Genomic DNA, 18,377 nt, shown 5'->3' with positions numbered 1-18,377 from the left:
CCTCAAACCTAAAGGGGAAGGGACAGGTAGGCAGCCAGTTCACCTTAATTCACAACTGATGAAGGAAACAGTTGAGGCCCAGAGAGGGGTAGCTACTTGTCCAAGGTCACACAGGAAGACCTATGATGTTCTTAGCCCTCCTGTCTAAAAGGCCTGGTTTGTTAGAGACCTACAGACAAGTCTGGGGTTCCTGAAACGCCAGGGCACAAAACCACCGATCCCACCCCGACCCTCACAACGCCCCCAGCCCCCTTACCTCCCCGGTTTTAGCAGGCTCTGCTAACAGAGCCCGCTCCTGGGCGGGGCGCTCAGGCCGGGCAGGACTAGCCTGGGCCGCGCTAGGTCAGGGCGGGTCCACTGCTCCCCCTTGGGTGGGGTCGCCCTCCGCCAGGTCCCAGACCACAGGGCTGCTGCTCCCACTGCAAAGTCCAATCTCCCCGGCTCCGCTCTGCACAAGCCTGTCTGTGCCTGAGGAGCCCGATGCTGCGGCGCGGCCGCGGGGCTGCAGGTCGGAGCGGGGGGGGGGGGGGGGGAGGGGCGAGGTGCGGGAAACGGGGCGGAGCCGGAGCGGGGCTACCGCGCGAGCTGCCACTCTGTCGCGTCCCCTTTAAGGCCAGCTGGCCTGAGCGCCGGCGTGGGCGGGGCGGAGAGTGGGGGCGGGGATTTTCCGCAGTGCTTCCTGGGAGAGGCAGTTCGAATTTGGCAGGCCGAGGCATCAAAGAGCGCAGGGAGAACCACCAGTCCCGGAATGCAGCGCGTGTCCAGGGCCGCCACGCCCCTGGGCTGGGCTCGGGGGCCCCCCGCCCCCCTCGCCAAGCTGCGCCCGCCGCCTGCGGAGGGGAGGCTGCCGAGCGAGGGCAGGAGGTGGGTGCGGTGCTGCCAGGGTGGTCGCGGGGCTCCGGGAGCACCGCTGTGGGGCCGGGGTCTGCCTTGACGCCTGCCCTACCATGAGAGGTCATCTACCCCCAGCCTCTCCGCCCTCATCTGTGAAATGGGACCGGCTACCTAGGTGGCCGCGGGGAAGAGGGTAGCCAGCGGAGACAGACCTAGGAAAGGGGCGAGGCGGAGCTGGTGGGAGGGGCCGAGGTGATGGTGATGGTCCGAAAAGCCCGGATTACGGGGGTCGCGGACTGTGGGAGGAGCCTTGAGTGGGACCCGGAGTGGGATGGGGGTCCCAGAGGGGCGGAGTCTGTGACTGAGAAGGTGGTTCCGAGAGGGGTGCAGGGGGCTGAGCAGCAGCCCTGGGTGGGGTTGCAGTGGGTGGCGGGGCGCCTCCCAGCGCTTGGCAAGGACCTGTGGGTGCTGGCATCGCCTTCCTTGTGACTGGATGTAAAGGGTCCCTTCCTTGAGCGGAATGCGTCACCAGCATGACCTCACTGGGCTCTTGTCCCCTGTGGTTGTGTCACCGTAGCTGTTCACAGGTGAGGGGCGTGAGACCTGAAGAGCTGCCCCCACACCACGCTGGACCTCGCACTCCAAAGACCCTGATTTTAGCCCTGAGTTCCAGGGAGGCCAAGGGTGGCAGGTTGCAGAGAAGAAACTAAAGTTTTGAAGCCCTGCCCCTCACAGTTTCCTCAAGCCGGCCTGTGAGGATGGAGGGAGGAGATGGAGTCGAAGGCCCTTTGTTTCTGAATGGTAACTGTCTGCCGGAAAGCTGTAGGAAGAAAGTGGTTGAAATGGGCTATGTGTACCTGAAGAGAACCACAAGATGAGTCATCAGGGAGGTTAGGAAGTAAAAGAAGATTCTAGAAGAGGATGAGGGATGGAGGTTGATGGGGGTCTGCACCAGGTCAGGTTGGCATACTTCCTCCAGCCTGTCTTCCCACAGCTGGCTGTATGGTTCACACATATAGAAGGCACTTTTCTCTCCTGCCCTGTGGTTTGTGGGGATAGTGGTGTACCCCTAGGCTTCTTAAACATAGGACCTGGGCCAGATGGGGCTGGAGATAGAGCTGTGGGGTGTGGAGAGGCCTGAAAAGGGAGGTGTCCCCACAGGGACCCCCAGGGTTGTGAGCCAAAGAGACTTCACCCTGGTGGGCTGGCACGGTGAGGTAGGGAAGTCTGCAGTGTGCTAGGAAGCCCTGTTAGGTGCTGGGAGCTGTGCTATCTTAAGGTGCACCCCACCAGGCTATGTCCTTTCCCCCACACAGGTGCTTAGTTCTCCTTGCAGTAGTATGTGATCGCCTGGCTATGCCCCATGCCTTCGATTCCAGATGGAAAACTCAAAGAGTATTTTCTTTTAAAGATTTATTTATTTTCCTTGTAAAGCAGATCTACAGAGAGAAGGAAAGACAGAGAGAAAGATCCTCCATCCTGTGGCCCACTCCCCAAGTGGCCGCAATGGCTGGAGTCAAGCCACTCTGAAGCCAGGAGCCAGGAGCTTCTTTCAGGTCTCCCATATGGGTGCAGGGTTCCAAGGCTCTGGGCTGTTGAGGGGGCTGGATGGGAAACGGAGCAGCCGGGACACTAACAAGCTCCCACATGGGATCCTAGCACATGCCAGGCAAGGATTTAGTCACTAGGCCATTGCACCGGGCCCAAGAAAGTATTTGAAATAGATGGTCTTTTCAATCTAGAAGGCAATACTCTTCCTCTCGGCAGGTGACCATCCATCTGGGTGGGATGGGAGGAAATTTTGATCTTACTGAACAGGAAGAAATTTCTTCTGCCATTCTACCTACTTGTGGGGATAGAGTCTTTTCCAGCCCAACAGGAAGGCCAGGCAGGCATCATGCTTAGGTTGCCCAAGACCAGCTAGCAAGTAGCAGATCCTGACCCGGCTGCAGATGCCCTGCCCTGTATCCCACACAGCCCCCTAGTTCAGTCGGCAGGAGGCCCAGAAGTGGTTCCCCATGTGAACATTCTCACTGATCAGGGCAGGAGGTTCTTTTTGCTGTAGTAGCAGACACTCTGGGCTCAAGAAGAGACAGAGAACTGCACAGCTGTCGTCCTAGGAGAGAAACGTTCTTTTCTTCCCCCTTCTTTCCAAATAAAGTATTTTTAAAATTCCCAAGGCTACACAAAAGTTGTATGAAATACACCCTTTCTCCTAGATGCACCAGTTCACACTTGGCTGGTTTTTGTTTATACCAGATATAAACACTTGCTGTTTCCCCCCTGAACAACTTAAATGTTACAGACATCTTGACCCTGAACCTGTAAATTCTTCAACATGCATCTGTCTCCTAACAATGACATTCTGCTTGCCTCTGATGCAGTGATAATACGTAAGGAAGTTAGAAAGACATGGATATTATCTAATAAACACTCAATACCCACATTTTTTCTAATTACCCAATAATATCTAATATAGATTTGTTTTTTAGAATTAAATCCATGGGGTCAGTGTTTGGTGGATTAAGCTGCCATTTTAATACTGACATCCCATATGGGTGCTGATTCAATCCCAGCTGCTACATTTCCAATCCAATTCCCTGCTAATTTGCCTGGAAAAGCAGCAGGAAATGGCCCAAGGGCTTCAGACTCTGTGCCCACATGAGAGACACAGATAGAATTCCAGGCACCTGGCTGTGATCTGGCCCTGGCCCAGCTCCAGCTGTCGTGAGTGAATTATTTGGTGAGTGAGCCAATGGATGAAAAATTTCTCTTCCTGTCTCTGACTTTCAAATAAATAATTAAATATCTATACATATTTTAAATAAATGGAGAGTAAGGGGCCAGCATATCAAGCTAATCCTCCACGTGCAGTGCCAGCATACATATAGGCACTGGGTCATATACCGGCTGCTCCACTTCCCATCTAGGTTCCTGCTTATGACCTGGGAAAGTAGTAGAGGGTGGCCCAAAGCCTTGAGACCCTGCATCCAGTAGGAGACCCAGAAAGAAGCTCTTGGCTCTGGCTTTGGATCACTTCAGCTCCAGCTGTTGCGACCATCTGAGAAATGAGCCAGCAGATATAGGACCTTTCTCTTTGTCTTCTTCTCTCTCTGTAATATCTGCCTTTCGAATAAAAAAATAAATATTCTTAACAGTAAAATTAGATCCAGTCAAGATTCACAAAGCTTTTGATGATTATGTCTCTTCAGACTACCAATTTAACCTGAATAGAACACTTCCACCTGTTACATATGTCTGACTAACCATCAGTGATGAATCCCTGGTTATGTTTGCCTTCTCGGTCCTGTGTGCTCCTTCTTGCATCACAGCAGGAGCATGTGACATCAGCATGCTACTGTCCATGAATAGCACATCTGATTATTGGTTAAGGTCCTGGCCAGCTGTCTCCATGGTAAGGGTAAAATTTTCCCTAATCTGCGGCATGATTTGTCAAGGCTGTTGTACATTCCTAAGAACTTTCACATCACATCCTTTCACGACCTTTGCCTGAATTGCGACAGAGTTGCACAGTGATAATTTCCTAATTTTGCCATTATGTCTGTATTTATTAGCTGGGATCTTGTTTACAAAATAGCATTTTCCCTGTCTTTGTTTCTTATTCCTTCTCTCCTCTGCCACTTTTCTTTTCGGTTAAACATTTTCTTTTAAGTTTGCTGTAATTCATCATCACCATTGTTGTTTTGGATGCTCAGATTATCCCACATACAACTAGCAGGAATCTTGTTGGCTCCTGTGTACTTTTGATATAGACTTATTAGTCTTTGATTACTTTATTGCTCTCTGGCAGGAGAAATTCTCAGGCTCACCTTAAACTTTTCTTGACAAAGTTCTGGAATCCTCAGTTTTCCCAGTAAGCCCTGGTTTCTTTAAGAGATACATTGAGGGCCCAGTGCAAAGGCTCAATGGCTAACTTTTCACCTTGCAAGTGCCAAAATCCCATATGGGCTCCAGTTCATGTCCTGGCTGCTCCATTTCTCACCCAGCTCCCTGCCTGTGGACTGGGAAAGCAGTAGATGATGACCCAAGGTCTTGGGACCCTGATCCGTGTGGGAGATCTGAAGAGACTCTGGGCTCCTGACTTCAGATCAGTTCAGCTCCAGCTGTGGTGAGCATTTGGGGAGTGAACCAGCAGATGGAGAATCTATCTCTCCTTCTCTCTGCAAATCTGATATGCCTTTCCAATAAAAACTAAATAAATCTTTAAACAAAAATAGCCTTGAGGAAGCAAGATCCAGGGCCTAATGTGTTCAATGCTGCTGGGTGTCATTGCTGGGCTCCTGAAATGAGCAGACACAGGAGGTGGTGGGGGTGGGGTTGTATAGATACACAAGTAGGTAGGTACGTAGATAATGATTACTACTGAGATTTCTATAACTAAACCTCACTGATGGCACGGCAGGTCGCTCATGGTGTGATGAGGTCATTTATTTTGGAAGTGGGTTGTACTGTAACACAGGAAGTAATTTCCCAGAAAGAGCACATGCCTACTGTGGGCCTCTGCAAGTGCACGGCTCGTGGCTGGGACCTCTGCCCGGGCTTAGCCTGCTGCTGAAAGAAGCTCAGGCTGGAAAAGATGCCAGGTTGCCTCCAGAGGATTAGTCCTCCCTGGGCCCTAACTCTGTGGTCACACATGCACATGAAGCCCTGGACAAGGAATGCTTCTCTGAGTCTGCTTTAGTTTTTCTGTGAAATAAAGATAATAGGATGTGTCCAGCCTGAGTCCCAGGGTCATCGTAAGTTACATACGTAGTACATATATATTATTAAGTGCTAATAGCATTAGCACTTAATATACATTATACTAAGATGTCTGCTTTTTTTCAAATATTATTTCAGGTTATCACTTAATCTTCCACATTAAAACCTAAATTGTTTTAACCTTTTGAGGAAAATACTATTGGGATAAGTATATGACAGCATAACAACTATAATTTTATTTTTAAAGTTCTTTTTTATTTGAAAAGTGGAACAACAGAGAGAAGAGAGAGATCTTTTATCCACCAATTCACCCCCAAACTGGCCACAACAGCCAGTGCTGAGGCAGGCCATCGCCAGGAACCAGGAACTCCATGAGTCTCCCATATGCATGGCAGTGGCACTTGGCCCATCTTCCAATGTCTTCGCAGGCACATAAGTAGGAAGCTAGAATGGAAGCACAGCTGCTAAGACTGAAACCAGCACTCCAAAATGAGATGCCAGTGTCATAAGCAGTGGTTTAACCTGCTGTACCACAATGCCAACTCCAACTATGTTAAAAGGACAATTTTGAGATATTACCTATTCTTCTATGAAGCAAGAGGGATCTGTATTCAAATTCTGCTTACTTTTCTTAAAATATTTATATGCATTTTATTTGAAAAAAAGAACTTGACCTTCCATCTGCTGGTTTACTCTCCTAAATGCCTGCAATAGCCAGAACCCAAGAAGGAGCCTGGGGCTCAAGCCAAGTCTCCCCCACGAGTGGCAGGGGCTCAGCTGGGTGAGCCATCACCTGCGGCCTCCCAAAGTGTGCATGGGTACGAAGCTGGATGGGGAGCCAAGCAGCTGGGACTTGAGCCCGGCATTCAGAATGTGATGTTTAACCACTGCACCAAATGCCCACCACGATTTGTGTTTCTTAATAAAATGTCATAGCTGTGTTACTGGATGAGACCTGGGTTTGGGAGAGAACTCTGATTTGGAATTCAAGTTCTACCTCCTTGGATGTGTGATCTTAAGCCACTGTCTTCACTACTCTGAGCATCAATATTATAATCCTAAAAACTGGGATGATAATCCTACCAGCTTCACAGCACAACTGTGGTCTTTCAATGAAATAACCTCCAGGAACATGCCTCACCCCTGGGCTCATGAGCTTGTCCTTCGGAGCTCAGAAAATGTTGATTCTCTATCTCCTGCTTTACCCAGGTCAAAATCTAATTAGCATGGCAGGTGTGACAGTACCTGGTAAGAAGGAGGAGGGAGGCAAGTGACAGACCTTTCCTAAGGGCCTTGGCTGCTGAATGTCCCCAAGAGGGGCTCTCTATTCAGCGCACAGGCTGCAGTCAGACAGACCTCTCCAAGCCAAAGTTCTTGCTTTGGAGATTGGAGGTTGCAAGCTAAGCTAAAGCACTGCTAAGCTGAGTTGATGCATACATATGTCACACCTAGTCCCAGTCTGAAACACTGAGTACTCAGGCATAACCATTTCCCTCCTGTGCACTGCAGCAGCTATGGGTACCAGGGCAGGACCTTCAAGGAGGAGACTCCTCTCAATGATTTCTGTTTTCTGCGTCACAATTACAGGTTGCAACTGGGTGATTTGCAAGCCCCAGGCTAAAACTGCACCTTCCCACAGTGCCAGGCTGGCCACCCTCTCCCTTTCCACCAGGTCCAGATATCCAGGCTCCCTGGCTTCCCCTGCCCCATCAGCTGGCCTGAAGAGTGCCACAGGAGCCCCGCAGTACAAAGTGTTGCCTTGACATCAGTGGTTTTCTCAAGGAAGTTGATGGGGCCAGTCTGCTTCCTGTTTCTCTTCCAAGCAAACTGACATTTCAGATTTACCTCTTGGAAAGTGTCCTGTGAAAAAACTCCATTCAGGCACACAGTGGTGGGCCTTCCTTTGTCTGCTGTTTCCAGACTGTTTGCATTCTCATTTGGCTTTTCTAATCTGACTTTTCTATGCTTTGCTGCTTTATCCTTAGCCTGAATTGCTATACAAGTAGGAAGTTCTAAACTGCTCTATGGGCTTGCCCTGAGTCAGCTGTGGAGTAACTTGGGGACGTTTTGGGGTCCTGGCCCCTATTCTCAGATGCAATTGGACGTAGCCCCAGGCCAACAGTGGTGGCTTATCCCAGTCTGTAAGAAAAATGGGGTGCATTCCTCTCTTGTTCTCATTGGGGCTGTAGCAGGAAGGAGACAGAGCAGGGGCATTGGACTTGGATTTGGATCCAGTTCTTCCACTGACTAGCTGTGTTATCTTGAGCAGTCTCTTACCCATTCTGAGCCTTAGCCTCCTCAGCTTTAAAATGGAGATGCTAACAGGATTGCAGGGAAGGGGGAAATGGCTTGCCTATGCCTATTTTGGTACTTTAGCTGACTAGGCATTAAATCGCATAAGACAGATTAACAGGAAGAAATTTGATTATATACTTAAGCGAGCATGAAAATCCCAGATATGAGACTCAAAGGCAGATTAAGTTTATATAGCACTTAAATTTTTTTTTCATTTTTTTCTTTGAAAGAGAAACAGAGATCTTTCACCACTTGTTCACTCCACAGTGGCTGCAAGAGCCAGAGCTGGATGGAGCAGGCTAGGCCAATGCCAGGAACCCAGAACTCTCTGGGTCTCTCATGTTAGTAGCAGTGACCCAAGCACTGAGTCACCACCTGCTGTCTCCCAGCTTGCACATTAGTAGGAAGCTGGATCAGAAGTGGAGCCAGAACCTGACCCCAGGGACTCCCACATGGTATGTGAGCTTCCCAAGTAGTATTTTAACACCAAACACCTGCTCTTCTTAAGCTACAGAAAAATGGGCTTGGGGCTTCTAGAGACGAATTAGAAACAGTGAAGAGGGGGAAATGTATGGGGAATAAAGCTTACGTTGCAATATAAAGAAAAGTCAAAGAGTTCTCTTTCTGATACAAATACTTTGACTAATGAAAATTTCTTTATGATATCGTCATAAGAATTTTTCAGTTGTGTCTGCAGTTTCTTCAAATAACCAAAATAATATGTCAAAGAGGAATGTCTGAGGTGACACAGTCTGATCTGCAGTTATATCTTTTAAAAAATATATTTTTTATTGGAAAGGCAGATTTACAGAGAGGAAATACAAAAAGAAAGATCTTCCATCTGCTGGTTCACTCCCCAAGTGACCACATGGTGGAGCTGAGCTGATTCAAAGCCAGAAGCTTCTTCCTGATCTCCCACATGGATACAGGGTCCCAAGGCTTTGGGCCATCCTCTACTGGTTTCCCAGGCCATAAGTGGATAGCTGGATGGGAAGTGGAGCAGCCAAAATGCAAACTGGCGTCCATATGAGATCCCGTACATGTAAGACAAGAAGTTAGCCATGGAGCCATCGCTCTGGGCTCTCCAGTTATAACTAGAGATGGTGTGTCCTGAGTCCCAGCAGTACGAATGAATGCAATAACACTGAAGTAATACATGCAACACTTTTATATATGTTAGGGTTTTTTCATAAAGCCTATCTTTTGTTTATGTATTTATTTGAAAGGCAGAGTCAGAGATCTTCCATCTGCTGGTTCACTCCCCAAATTGCCTCAACCACTGGGGCTGGACCAGGCAAAGGCATTACTCAGGAGCTTCATTTGTGTCTCCCATATGCTTGTAGGGTCCCAAGGATTTGGGCTATCCTCTGCTGATTGCTTGGGTGCACTGATGGAAAGTTGAATGAAAGTAGAGCAGCCAAAACTCAAACCAGCATATATAGGGATTACTGGCATTACAAGTGATGGCTTAACATGTTACACTACCACCACACACCAGTCCCATTTTTTTTAAAGATTTATTTTATTTGAAAGGCAGTTAGAAAAATTTTCCACCCACTGATTCATTCCCTAATGGCTATAAATTGGAGGTTGCTATGATCTGCTCCTCACATTTGATGATTTGCAAGAACAGCTCATAGTATTCAGGGAAGCAGTGTCTTACTAGATTACCTGTTTATTGTGAAAAGACCTGCCTCAGGAGTATCAGCTGGGATCAGGCCAGGCCTGGCAGAAGGGGCTTGGAGCCTTCCGTGCATTCCCACTCTCCAGCCTCACCTGCACATGCTCACCATCCAGGAACCACTCAGGACCACCACTGTGGGTTTCTGTGGAGGCCTCGTTAACGTGATGGATTAAATTACTGGTCTTGGTGATTCTGTCCCCAGTCCCTCCTTCTCCCTGGAAGTGAGGGGGTAAGTAATCAAAGTTCCAATTCTCTACTCACATGATTAGTCCCTCTGGCAATCAGCCACCATCTCTAGTGGCTTTCTAAAAGTTGCCTGATTAACATAAACTCAGGTGTGGTTGAAAGTCTTATTTTATGAATTTCTGTGCATCTAATTAAAATTTGGTTTTTCTCTTGTAAATCTGTCTGTTGTTAATTTCTTTCCTAGACACAGTTTTGGAACTTTTGGAGGGTAGTTTTTTCTCTCCTTTATGGTCACAGCCCATAATACGATGATATACATTAGATTGTGCTCGAATAGCTTCACAGCTAAAAGTTTCCAACAGTACACATGATTGGTCACAACTCATACACTGTATGAGCTGATTTCATGAGATTTACTATTAGGCCGTAATCTTCATTTTTTTTTCCATTTTGTGAAAGAATAACTTACATATAATGAAATTCACCTTTCATAGGTGTATAATAATTACATGAACTTTTAACAATCTTTGGAAGCCAGCATCATTGGACAATGAATTAATTTGCCACCTGTGCCATCAGCATTCCATATGAACACCATTTTGTGTCCAGGCTACTCTTCTTCTGGCTCCCTGCAAATGCACCTGGGAAAGCAGCAGAAAATGGCCCAAGTTTTTAGGTCTTTGTCATTCACATGGGAGATTCAGATAGAGTTCCAGGCTCTTGGCCCAGCCCGGCCCAGCCCTAGCTGTTGGGGCCATTTGGGGAGTGAACTGGCAGATGGAGGAACTCTCTTTGTAAACTGTCATTCAAACAAATAAAATAAAACTTTAAAAATAATAAACTTCATATACTTATTTGACCACATCAACTTATAAAATATTAAACTCCAACATATTCTCCCATGCCTCTTATGGTCAGTATCTGCTTCCCAACCCAACCTCTGGCAATCACTGATTTGATTTCTATCTATGGTTTTTACCTTTCCAGAATGTTGCACAAATACAGGTAGAATCATGCACCATGTAAATTTCTGCACTTGGTCTTGGCGAAAAGGCCAAGAAGTGATACGCCATGTAAATTCCTGAGGCTGGCCTCTTTCACTTAACAGTACTTTTGAAATGTCTTTTCAGTGGTATCAGTAGTTAGGTTTCTTTGTATTGCTGAGTCATATCCAGTGTAGGAATATACCACAGGTTATTTATATTTTAGTTCCCAGGTTTATCCAGTTATGAGTAAAGCAGATACAAACATGGACCACATATTTTTTGCATGGATGCGCATCTTCATTTCCCTGGGATAAGTATCTACTTGGAGCCTCATAGGGCCATGTGGTAACTGACTGCCAAACTGTTTGCCACAATGATTATTTCGTTTTGCATTCTCATGAAAAAAGTACAAGTTTCCACTGTTTTGTGGACTCATTTGCATTGATATTGTCAGATTTTTTTTATATGGGCTATTGTCATCTATATATCTTTGATGAACTATTTGTTCAGTTCTTCACACATCCCCCTTTTAAAAAAGATCTATTTATTTTTATCAGAAAGTCAGATTTACAGAGAAGGATCTTCCATCTGCTGGTCCACTCACCAAGTGGCTGCAATGGCCAGAGCTGAGCTGACTGAAGCAAGAAACCAGGAACCAGGAGCTTCTTCAGGATCTCCCACACAGGTACAGGGTCCCAAGGCTTTGGGCCATCCTCAACTGCTTTCCCAGGCCATAGGCAGGGAGCTGGAAGAGAAGTGGAATAGCCAGGACACGAACCAGGGCCTGTATGGGATCCCGGAGCATGCAAGGCAAGGACCTTAGCCACTAGGTCACCATGCCAGCTCCCCTCCCCCTTTTTAAAGGTTTATTTTATTTCTTTTAAAGGCAGAGTTACAGAGAGAGAGAGATATCTTTATCTCCCCAAATGACCACCATGGCTCCGAGCCAGACCCAGGAGCCAGGAGCTTCTTTCTGGTCTCCCACATGGGTACAGACACTCGAGCACTTAGACTGTCTTCCCCTACTTTCCCCCAGGCCACTAACAGGGATCTGGGTCAAAAGTGGAGCAGCCTGTGTGGAATATTGGCTTCCCAGACTTAACCACTGTGCCACAACAGCAGTCCCAAGTGCTCACTACTTTGGCCAGCAGAAAAATAGTTTAGGCGCCCATCCAAGGGTTTCTAGAAATGCCCCATGGCCGCCGACCACTTCCTCCATCCACAGTGCTCTGATCACTTGAGCACCAAAGCAACAAGGAAACATGGAGTCTGCTGCCCCGAAACTGTCAGGTAAGGCCTGCAGCTTCTCCAGTATCTGAGCCAGCTCATTGCTGAGCCTCCTTCCAGAACCAAGGGCTGAAATCCAATGTTACTGATAGGGAGGGCAGATTGTTCACTAAGCAGACATAATGACGTAATTATCTAGAAAGAAGACTGGTTGCATGAGACCAGAGTCCTGAGAAGAAGGAACCGGAAGGAAAAAGAAGATTCTGGAATAAGTAAGGAAGTAGCCATTCCTGAGTCTGCTTCCTATCTCTCCAGCTGCCTCCAAAAGGCAGCCCCCACCCCAGGGTCATCCCTTCCATGGCAGCTTTTTCTACGTTTACATTCTGATTAATATGAAGATAACAGATTCCACATATTTCATAGGCTCAGTTCCAAGAAGAAAACCATACTTCCTCCCTCTCCTTGTCCTTCCCCAAAACCTCCTCCTTCCTTCCTTTTCTTTGATTTTTGCAAAGACATAATTTCAATCCACTCTACAATTACAGGGGTAATGCACCAACCACCATAATATTCAACAAGAAAAAGTAAGAGACCTTCCCCATGGTCTTGTGGCTCTCTGCTACCGTAAATTGTGGAACTTCATCATGGGCTTGCTTCTCCTGAGACACTGCAGATGCCTAAGGCTGTTCTGCAACATCAATGTGCTCTCCTAAGGGCAGGCATTTGGTGCAGCAGTTATGATGTTGCTTGGGAGACTGGTGTTGTGACACAGGGGGTTAAACTGCCACCTGCAAGCCAGCATCCCATATAGTCTTCCATTCATGCCTCAGCTACTCCACTTCCAATTCAACTCCTTGCTAATGGCCTGGGGAAATCAGCAGAAGATGGCCTGAGTGTTTGGACCCCTGCCATCCATGTGGGAGTCTTAGATGTAGCTCCTGGCACCTGGCTTTGGCCTGGCCCATTCCTTGCCATTGTAGCCATTTGGGAAGTGAAATGCTCCATGGGAGATCTCTCTTCCTGTCTCTCCCTCTATTTATAACTCTTTGAAAAAAAAAATATATATATATATATATTTAAGATTTATTTTTTCTTGGAAAGGCAAATACACAGAGAGAAGGAGATACAGAGAGAAAGATCTTCCATCTGCTGGTCCACTCCCCAAGTAGTCACAATGGCTAGAGCTGAGCTGATCAGAAGCCAGGAGCTTCTTCAGGATCTCCCACACAGGTACAGGGTCCCAAGGCTTTGGGCCATCCTCAACTGCTTTCCCAGGCCACAAGCAGGGAGCTAGAAGGGAAGTGGAATAGCCAGGACACGAACCAGGGCCTGTATGGGATCCTGGAACATGCAAGGCGAGGACTTTAGCCACTAGGCTCCCACACCAGACCCGTAAATAACTATAAGATGTTGCTTGGGGTACCCACATCCCATATCAACCCAGAATTTGAGTCTGAATCTTGGCACTGCCTTCAATTCCATCTTCCTGCTAATACACACACAACTGCTAAGATGTTGGCTGAAATATGTGGGTCCCTGCCATCCATATGGGAGACCCAGATGGAGTTCCAGATTCCTGGCTTCAGCTCAGCCCATCTTCAGGACTTAGTCTCTTATTCTCTCTCTCTCTCTTTTACTTTCAAATTAAGGGGGTGAGGAAGTGTCCCCTAAGTCTAGGAAAGAATTGCATGGGAACCCATAGAATTAACCAGGCAGTTGAGCATCCATCTCTCATACTGGCATGCCACCATGCTCTGCAAAGAATATCTCGAGATATCTCAACATAAACAACCTCTTGAGTACACTGACATAAAAGTATTTGCCACTCCAGTGGGGTGGCTCTGGGGAAGTCCTCCTTTTTGGACCTGTTCCCACACTGGATGATGGGCAGGTGTTTAGTAAGCTGCTTGATGATGTACCAGACTCCATTCTTCACCTACTTCCACAGCTCTTGGTTCATATGTCTTGTTGAGTGTGTGTATTCATCAGCTTTCATTATGCCAATGAAATACCTGAGGCCATACAACTTCGTATAGCAGATGGATTTATTTTGGCCCAGATTGTAAAGTTCATAGTCCAAGATCAAGCAGAACCCATGGGTTAAGCTCCCTAATAAATCTAATGTGCTTTCCATTCTGTGGCAACTCTCCCTCCTATCCATCAGATATTAGTTCTAGGATTGAAGGATTGTTCTATAACAAGAACCAAGAGCTGTGACTCCCCAGATGTGGCCCAGTATTAGTCATTTTTCACTTTTCATCCTCTGTAGGAATACTTCCCAGCACCTCAACCTCCTGCCATGTCCGACCCCATCACATTGAATGTTGGGGGGAAGCTCTACACGACCTCCCTGGCTACACTGACCAGCTTCCCAGACTCCATGCTAGGTGCCATGTTCAGTGGGAAGATGCCCACCAAGAGGGACAGCCAGGGCAACTGCTTCATTGACCGTGATGGCAAAGTGTTCCGTTACATCCTCAACTTCCTGCGGACCTCACACCTGGACCTACCTGAAGACTTCCAGGAGATGGGCCTGCTCCGCCGGGAAGCTGACTTCTACCAGGTGCAACCCCTGATCGAGGCCCTGCAGGAGAAGGAGATAGAGCTCTCCAAGGCAGAGAAGAACGCCATGCTCAACATCACACTGAAGAAGCGTGTCCAGACGGTCCACTTCACTGTACGTGAGGCACCCCAGATCTACAGCCTGTCATCCTCCAGCATGGAGGTCTTCAATGCCAACATCTTCAGTACCTCTTGCCTCTTCCTTAAGCTCCTGGGCTCCAAGCTCTTCTACTGCTCCAATGGCAATCTCTCCTCCATCACCAGCCATTTGCAGGACCCCAACCATCTGACCCTGGACTGGGTGGCCACGGTGGAGGGCCTGCCAGAGGAAGAGTACACCAAGCAGAATCTCAAGAGGCTGTGGGTGGTGCCTGCCAACAAGCAGATCAATAGCTTCCAGGTGTTTGTTGAGGAAGTGCTGAAAATCGCCCTGAGTGATGGCTTCTGCATCGATTCTTCTCACCCCCATGCTCTGGATTTCATGAATAATAAGATTATCCGATTGATACGGTACAGGTAAAAGAACCTCAGCAACACCAGAGTTGGGAGGTCCCAGGAAACTGCAAGCCAGCCAAAGGCTTGCAGTGTCTCACCAATGATGTGAGACAGGGGACTCTACTAATCTTCATTCATTACATAGCAAGACTTGATTATCCCCAGGATGAAATCCACCTTTTGGAATTCACATGTCCTCTAACCAGAGCCACCTTCTTTCTTGCCATTTTGAGCCAGAGATTGACAGTTCATAACAACAAGGGAAGAGTCCACTAAGGTCCACTGGAGGAGGCCACCAGAGGACTTTCTGGCCAGCATGAAGGAGCAGCAGTTTCCTCATGGGCTCTAGCTCTCTCTCCCACCAGCCATGCCCCCATTTACCCATCTGCAAACAGGGCCTCTCCTGCAGAGGGAATGGAGTAAGAACAAGAGGCTCCCTTCTGTTTTCCAGGACTGAAAGTACTTGGTGTCTCCTGTTGCACCTGTTCCTCCCTCCCTAGGGATGCATCCAGTATCTGGAACTTGTTTACCCTGGACAGTCACATGTGGCCATCTTGGAATGCAGCGTGCTCTCGGAGCTCTACCCCTGGTCCTGCAGGAAGACGGCTGCACCATGGTCTGGCCTGGAGGAATTAGCAGGCTTCCAGAAGGTGGGACCGTCCCTCTGGATAGACCGAACTGAGAGACTTCTGGTTGTAGAAAGGGCTTGCTGTCTCTATGAAAATGTGCAAGTGTCTGGAGACAAGATAAGGAAAGGCACTTCGTCAGCCAGACAAATGCCCAACTTTTGTAACCCTTTCCCCATGATTTGAGTTATCCGTGAAACAGGTCAGTTTAGCCAAAATTCTTAGGAACTCTCAGGGTTGGAAGATAACTCAGTGGTTGCGTGGTGGTCCCGCGGCCCTGGCATACCCAGCACTTTCATGCATGCCTCTGCCTGAGCATTTCTGAGTGATGGCCCAGGCTTGCCTGTACACCTCTAGAGATTGCAGTATCTCCCCCAAGGATGCAAGGTGCAGCTGTTGGGAGGTTCTTCCTTAGGTTAAGCCAGAATCTGTTCTGCACTTCCCCATGCTGGATCTTGGCCATGGCCCTGCCTTTGTATCCACATGTGTTTCTTTGCCTTGAAAACAGTCACTGTGAAAAGCCAGACACTTCCTCTGAAAAATTATTCAGAAAGCCAATTCCCCTTTGGGAGCTGCTCTAGCAGCTCAGTTTGCTCTCTTGCACTCCTGTCCATCAGTCCTCTGTGCTATGCCTTCCTCATGTGTGTGACCCTCACTGCAACCACCTTTCCCACCAACCATGGCTCCACCTGCCTTTTGACCATTTTCTGCCACCCCGAGGAGCTCCTGTGCAAGCAGGCAGAGTCTTGGAGGGCAGCGTGCAGTGGGGAGCACAACTGTGGTCTACACCATAGCCCTGCTTTTGGAGGGTATCCAAGCCCCTCCATCCCTGTGCCCTCCCCTGATGCAGTCAGAAGTAGGACAGAAGTTAGGTTATCATCTGGGCAGAGATACCCAAGCCAACACCCAGTGCAGGATGAGGAGTGCAGATCTCAAACCTGCACATAATCATGACTGACCCCTGGTATGGGCATGACCGGGAGTTCCGTAGTCTTCCCTGCTGGGCAGGGGTTCTCAGAGAAAGCCGAGGTAGCCAGGCGTACCAAGGAAGGCGCTGTCTGTCATCATGCCCTGAGGCAGGAGCTTGTACCCTGGGCTGTGGGCAAGACCAGGTCCCCTAGAGACTTAGTAAGGGCCTCTTCTTCCCTGCTGTGAACCCTGTAATCTCTGATAGCCGTCGCAGGCCCCCATTTTTGATGGCATTCTAGAAAGACCTTCAAAGAGAACCCACTTTAGATCAGACAGCAGAAGTTACAATCTCAACAAAACAATTTGAGAGAAAAAAATATAAATCACCACTGCCCCCTTTTTTTCTCTCTCTAAAACGTCTCCTTTCCCATCTCTTTGGTGCTTCCTAATTCAAGCAGCTTGACTTTAAGAGAAAATATGGAACCTGCGAAGCCACTAACCTGCTATGTGACTTGGTGCAAGTCACTCAGCTCACTGAGCCACCCCCGTTTCTTCATCTGTGACATGGGCATAGCAGTCATACTTAACCCTACCTACCTCACAGGGCTGTTGTGAGGAGCAAATGAAATCATGTATGTGACAATACATGAAAAGTGGGTACTGTGATTTTGTATCTTCTTAAAGGGGAAAAAAACAAAGCCCCAGCCTAGAATGACAGTTGGCTCAGGTCTGAATCCTGGGCCCATTGCGTAACTCACCAAGCCTGTCCAGTTTGTGTCCACTTTGGATCATCCCGCCATCTTCCAGAGTTCATCAACCTCCATGAGTTGGTGGAGGTGGAAATCCCTCAGCAGGCCAGGCGTGTGTGTGTGTGCGCGCGCATGCGTGTGCTCTCTTGTTCTCTTACAAAAATGAACATAATAAAGAAACATTCAACAAATGATCTTGCAGGAGGTGTTCAGGTGGCCTCCATGTGGAAGATCCCAGCAGGGTATGGGTTAGCCAGCTCTTACAGAGCATTTGTGAGCAGCCACAGACCATCCAAGTTCAGCCCGGAAAACACTTGGGGAAAGACGCCCTCCTCAGATCGGGCTTTGTGGTGGTCAAGTTGGATCTTTTGGGGCAAACTGGATTTTGACAGAATAAGCAAGGAGGGCATCGTGGGCATGGAGCAGAGACCCAGCCTGCAGGCAGGCAGGCAGGCAAGGTAGCAGTGGCAGAGGAAAAGTGGACACACATGCAAAGCCACAGGATGGAAGCCACAGTGGGGACAAAGGCCTCTCAAGCCCATGTCCACAGCCTTCCACTGTGTGACCCCACAGCACCAGCCCAGCACCCGTGGGGATCAGGTGAGTGTTCGCTGGGAGATAGAGACAGGTGTTATATGAGTGGGCCTCCACAGGGATCTCCCAGGACTCAACTGGGCTTATTTCAGTACCAAGCTTGTCTCCCAGCTGAAGCAAGGCACACATCAGCTTGTCGGCTCTATTCCTGCCCATAGGTGGGGGCCTACAGGTGCAGCGAAGTGCAAGGCATGGTGTCTCCACATGCTTGCTGGCCAGCAGCAGCTGCCTCCTTGAGCACCTCAGGACCACTGACAGTCCCTGGCCCTTCCGTGAGCACCCAGACCCCTTGCCCTTGTCCCACCCATGCAGGGAAGACTGAGGTCTTCCCTTGCCTGTGCTCCATGTTGAATCCCAGGATACCACCACTGTTAGGTCAGCTGCACAGCCTAAATCACAGTTTGTGTAACTGCGCTTTTATTCACTCATCACTTCCAGATTTCTTTAATAAACTGCTCCTCAAACAGCCTGTCCTGAATCAGAACTCAGCCAGAGTCAGTATCAGGCC

At 48.4% G+C, this 18,377-nt stretch overlaps 2 protein-coding genes across 6 annotated transcripts in view; one reads left to right on the top strand and one right to left on the bottom strand.

Annotated features, from left to right (window-relative positions):
- USP35 (ubiquitin specific peptidase 35) overlaps positions 1-18,377 on the bottom strand; it is an 87,894-nt gene that overhangs the window by 46,367 nt on the left and 23,150 nt on the right. The window contains exon 1 of one of the 2 annotated variants that reach the window (XM_058663651.1): positions 257-567. The exons of the other annotated variant lie outside the window; for it this stretch is intronic. The gene's annotated coding sequence lies outside the window, so the exon portion shown is untranslated. Of the gene's footprint in view, positions 1-256; positions 568-18,377 lie in introns of those variants that run through there. 2 annotated transcript variants of the gene reach the window in all.
- KCTD21 (potassium channel tetramerization domain containing 21) lies at positions 804-17,350 on the top strand. 4 transcript variants are annotated; one of them, XM_058663654.1, is made up of 3 exons: positions 806-864; positions 11,265-11,392; positions 14,204-17,350. In XM_058663654.1, exons 2-3 carry the CDS (start codon positions 11,324-11,326, stop codon positions 15,014-15,016), a joined length of 882 nt encoding a protein of 293 aa, XP_058519637.1. In that variant the 5' UTR covers positions 806-864; positions 11,265-11,323; the 3' UTR covers positions 15,017-17,350. The 4 variants fall into 4 exon arrangements, with proteins under 4 accessions (XP_004589906.1, XP_058519637.1, XP_058519638.1 ...); XM_004589849.2 differs by lacking the exon at positions 11,265-11,392 and having other exon boundaries at positions 804-864; XM_058663655.1 differs by lacking the exons at positions 806-864; positions 11,265-11,392 and adding an exon at positions 11,784-11,997.

This window comes from Ochotona princeps, chromosome 4, assembly GCF_030435755.1.
Source record: "Ochotona princeps isolate mOchPri1 chromosome 4, mOchPri1.hap1, whole genome shotgun sequence".
NCBI classification, from domain to species: Eukaryota; Metazoa; Chordata; class Mammalia; order Lagomorpha; family Ochotonidae; genus Ochotona; species Ochotona princeps.
The sequence above is the reverse complement of the archived record's forward strand: the minus strand, read 5'-3'. Positions and strand labels throughout refer to the sequence as shown.

Bases quoted from the DNA above. Each gene is read 5' to 3' on its own strand.
- KCTD21 (XM_058663654.1), top strand. From the start codon at position 11,324: ATGGCCAGAGCTGAGCTGACTGAAGCAAGAAACCAGGAACCAGGAGCT. The intron at 11,393-14,203 runs GTACAGGGTCCC...CATCCTCTGTAG, and splicing joins CTTCAGGATCTCCCACACAG to GAATACTTCCCAGCACCTCA.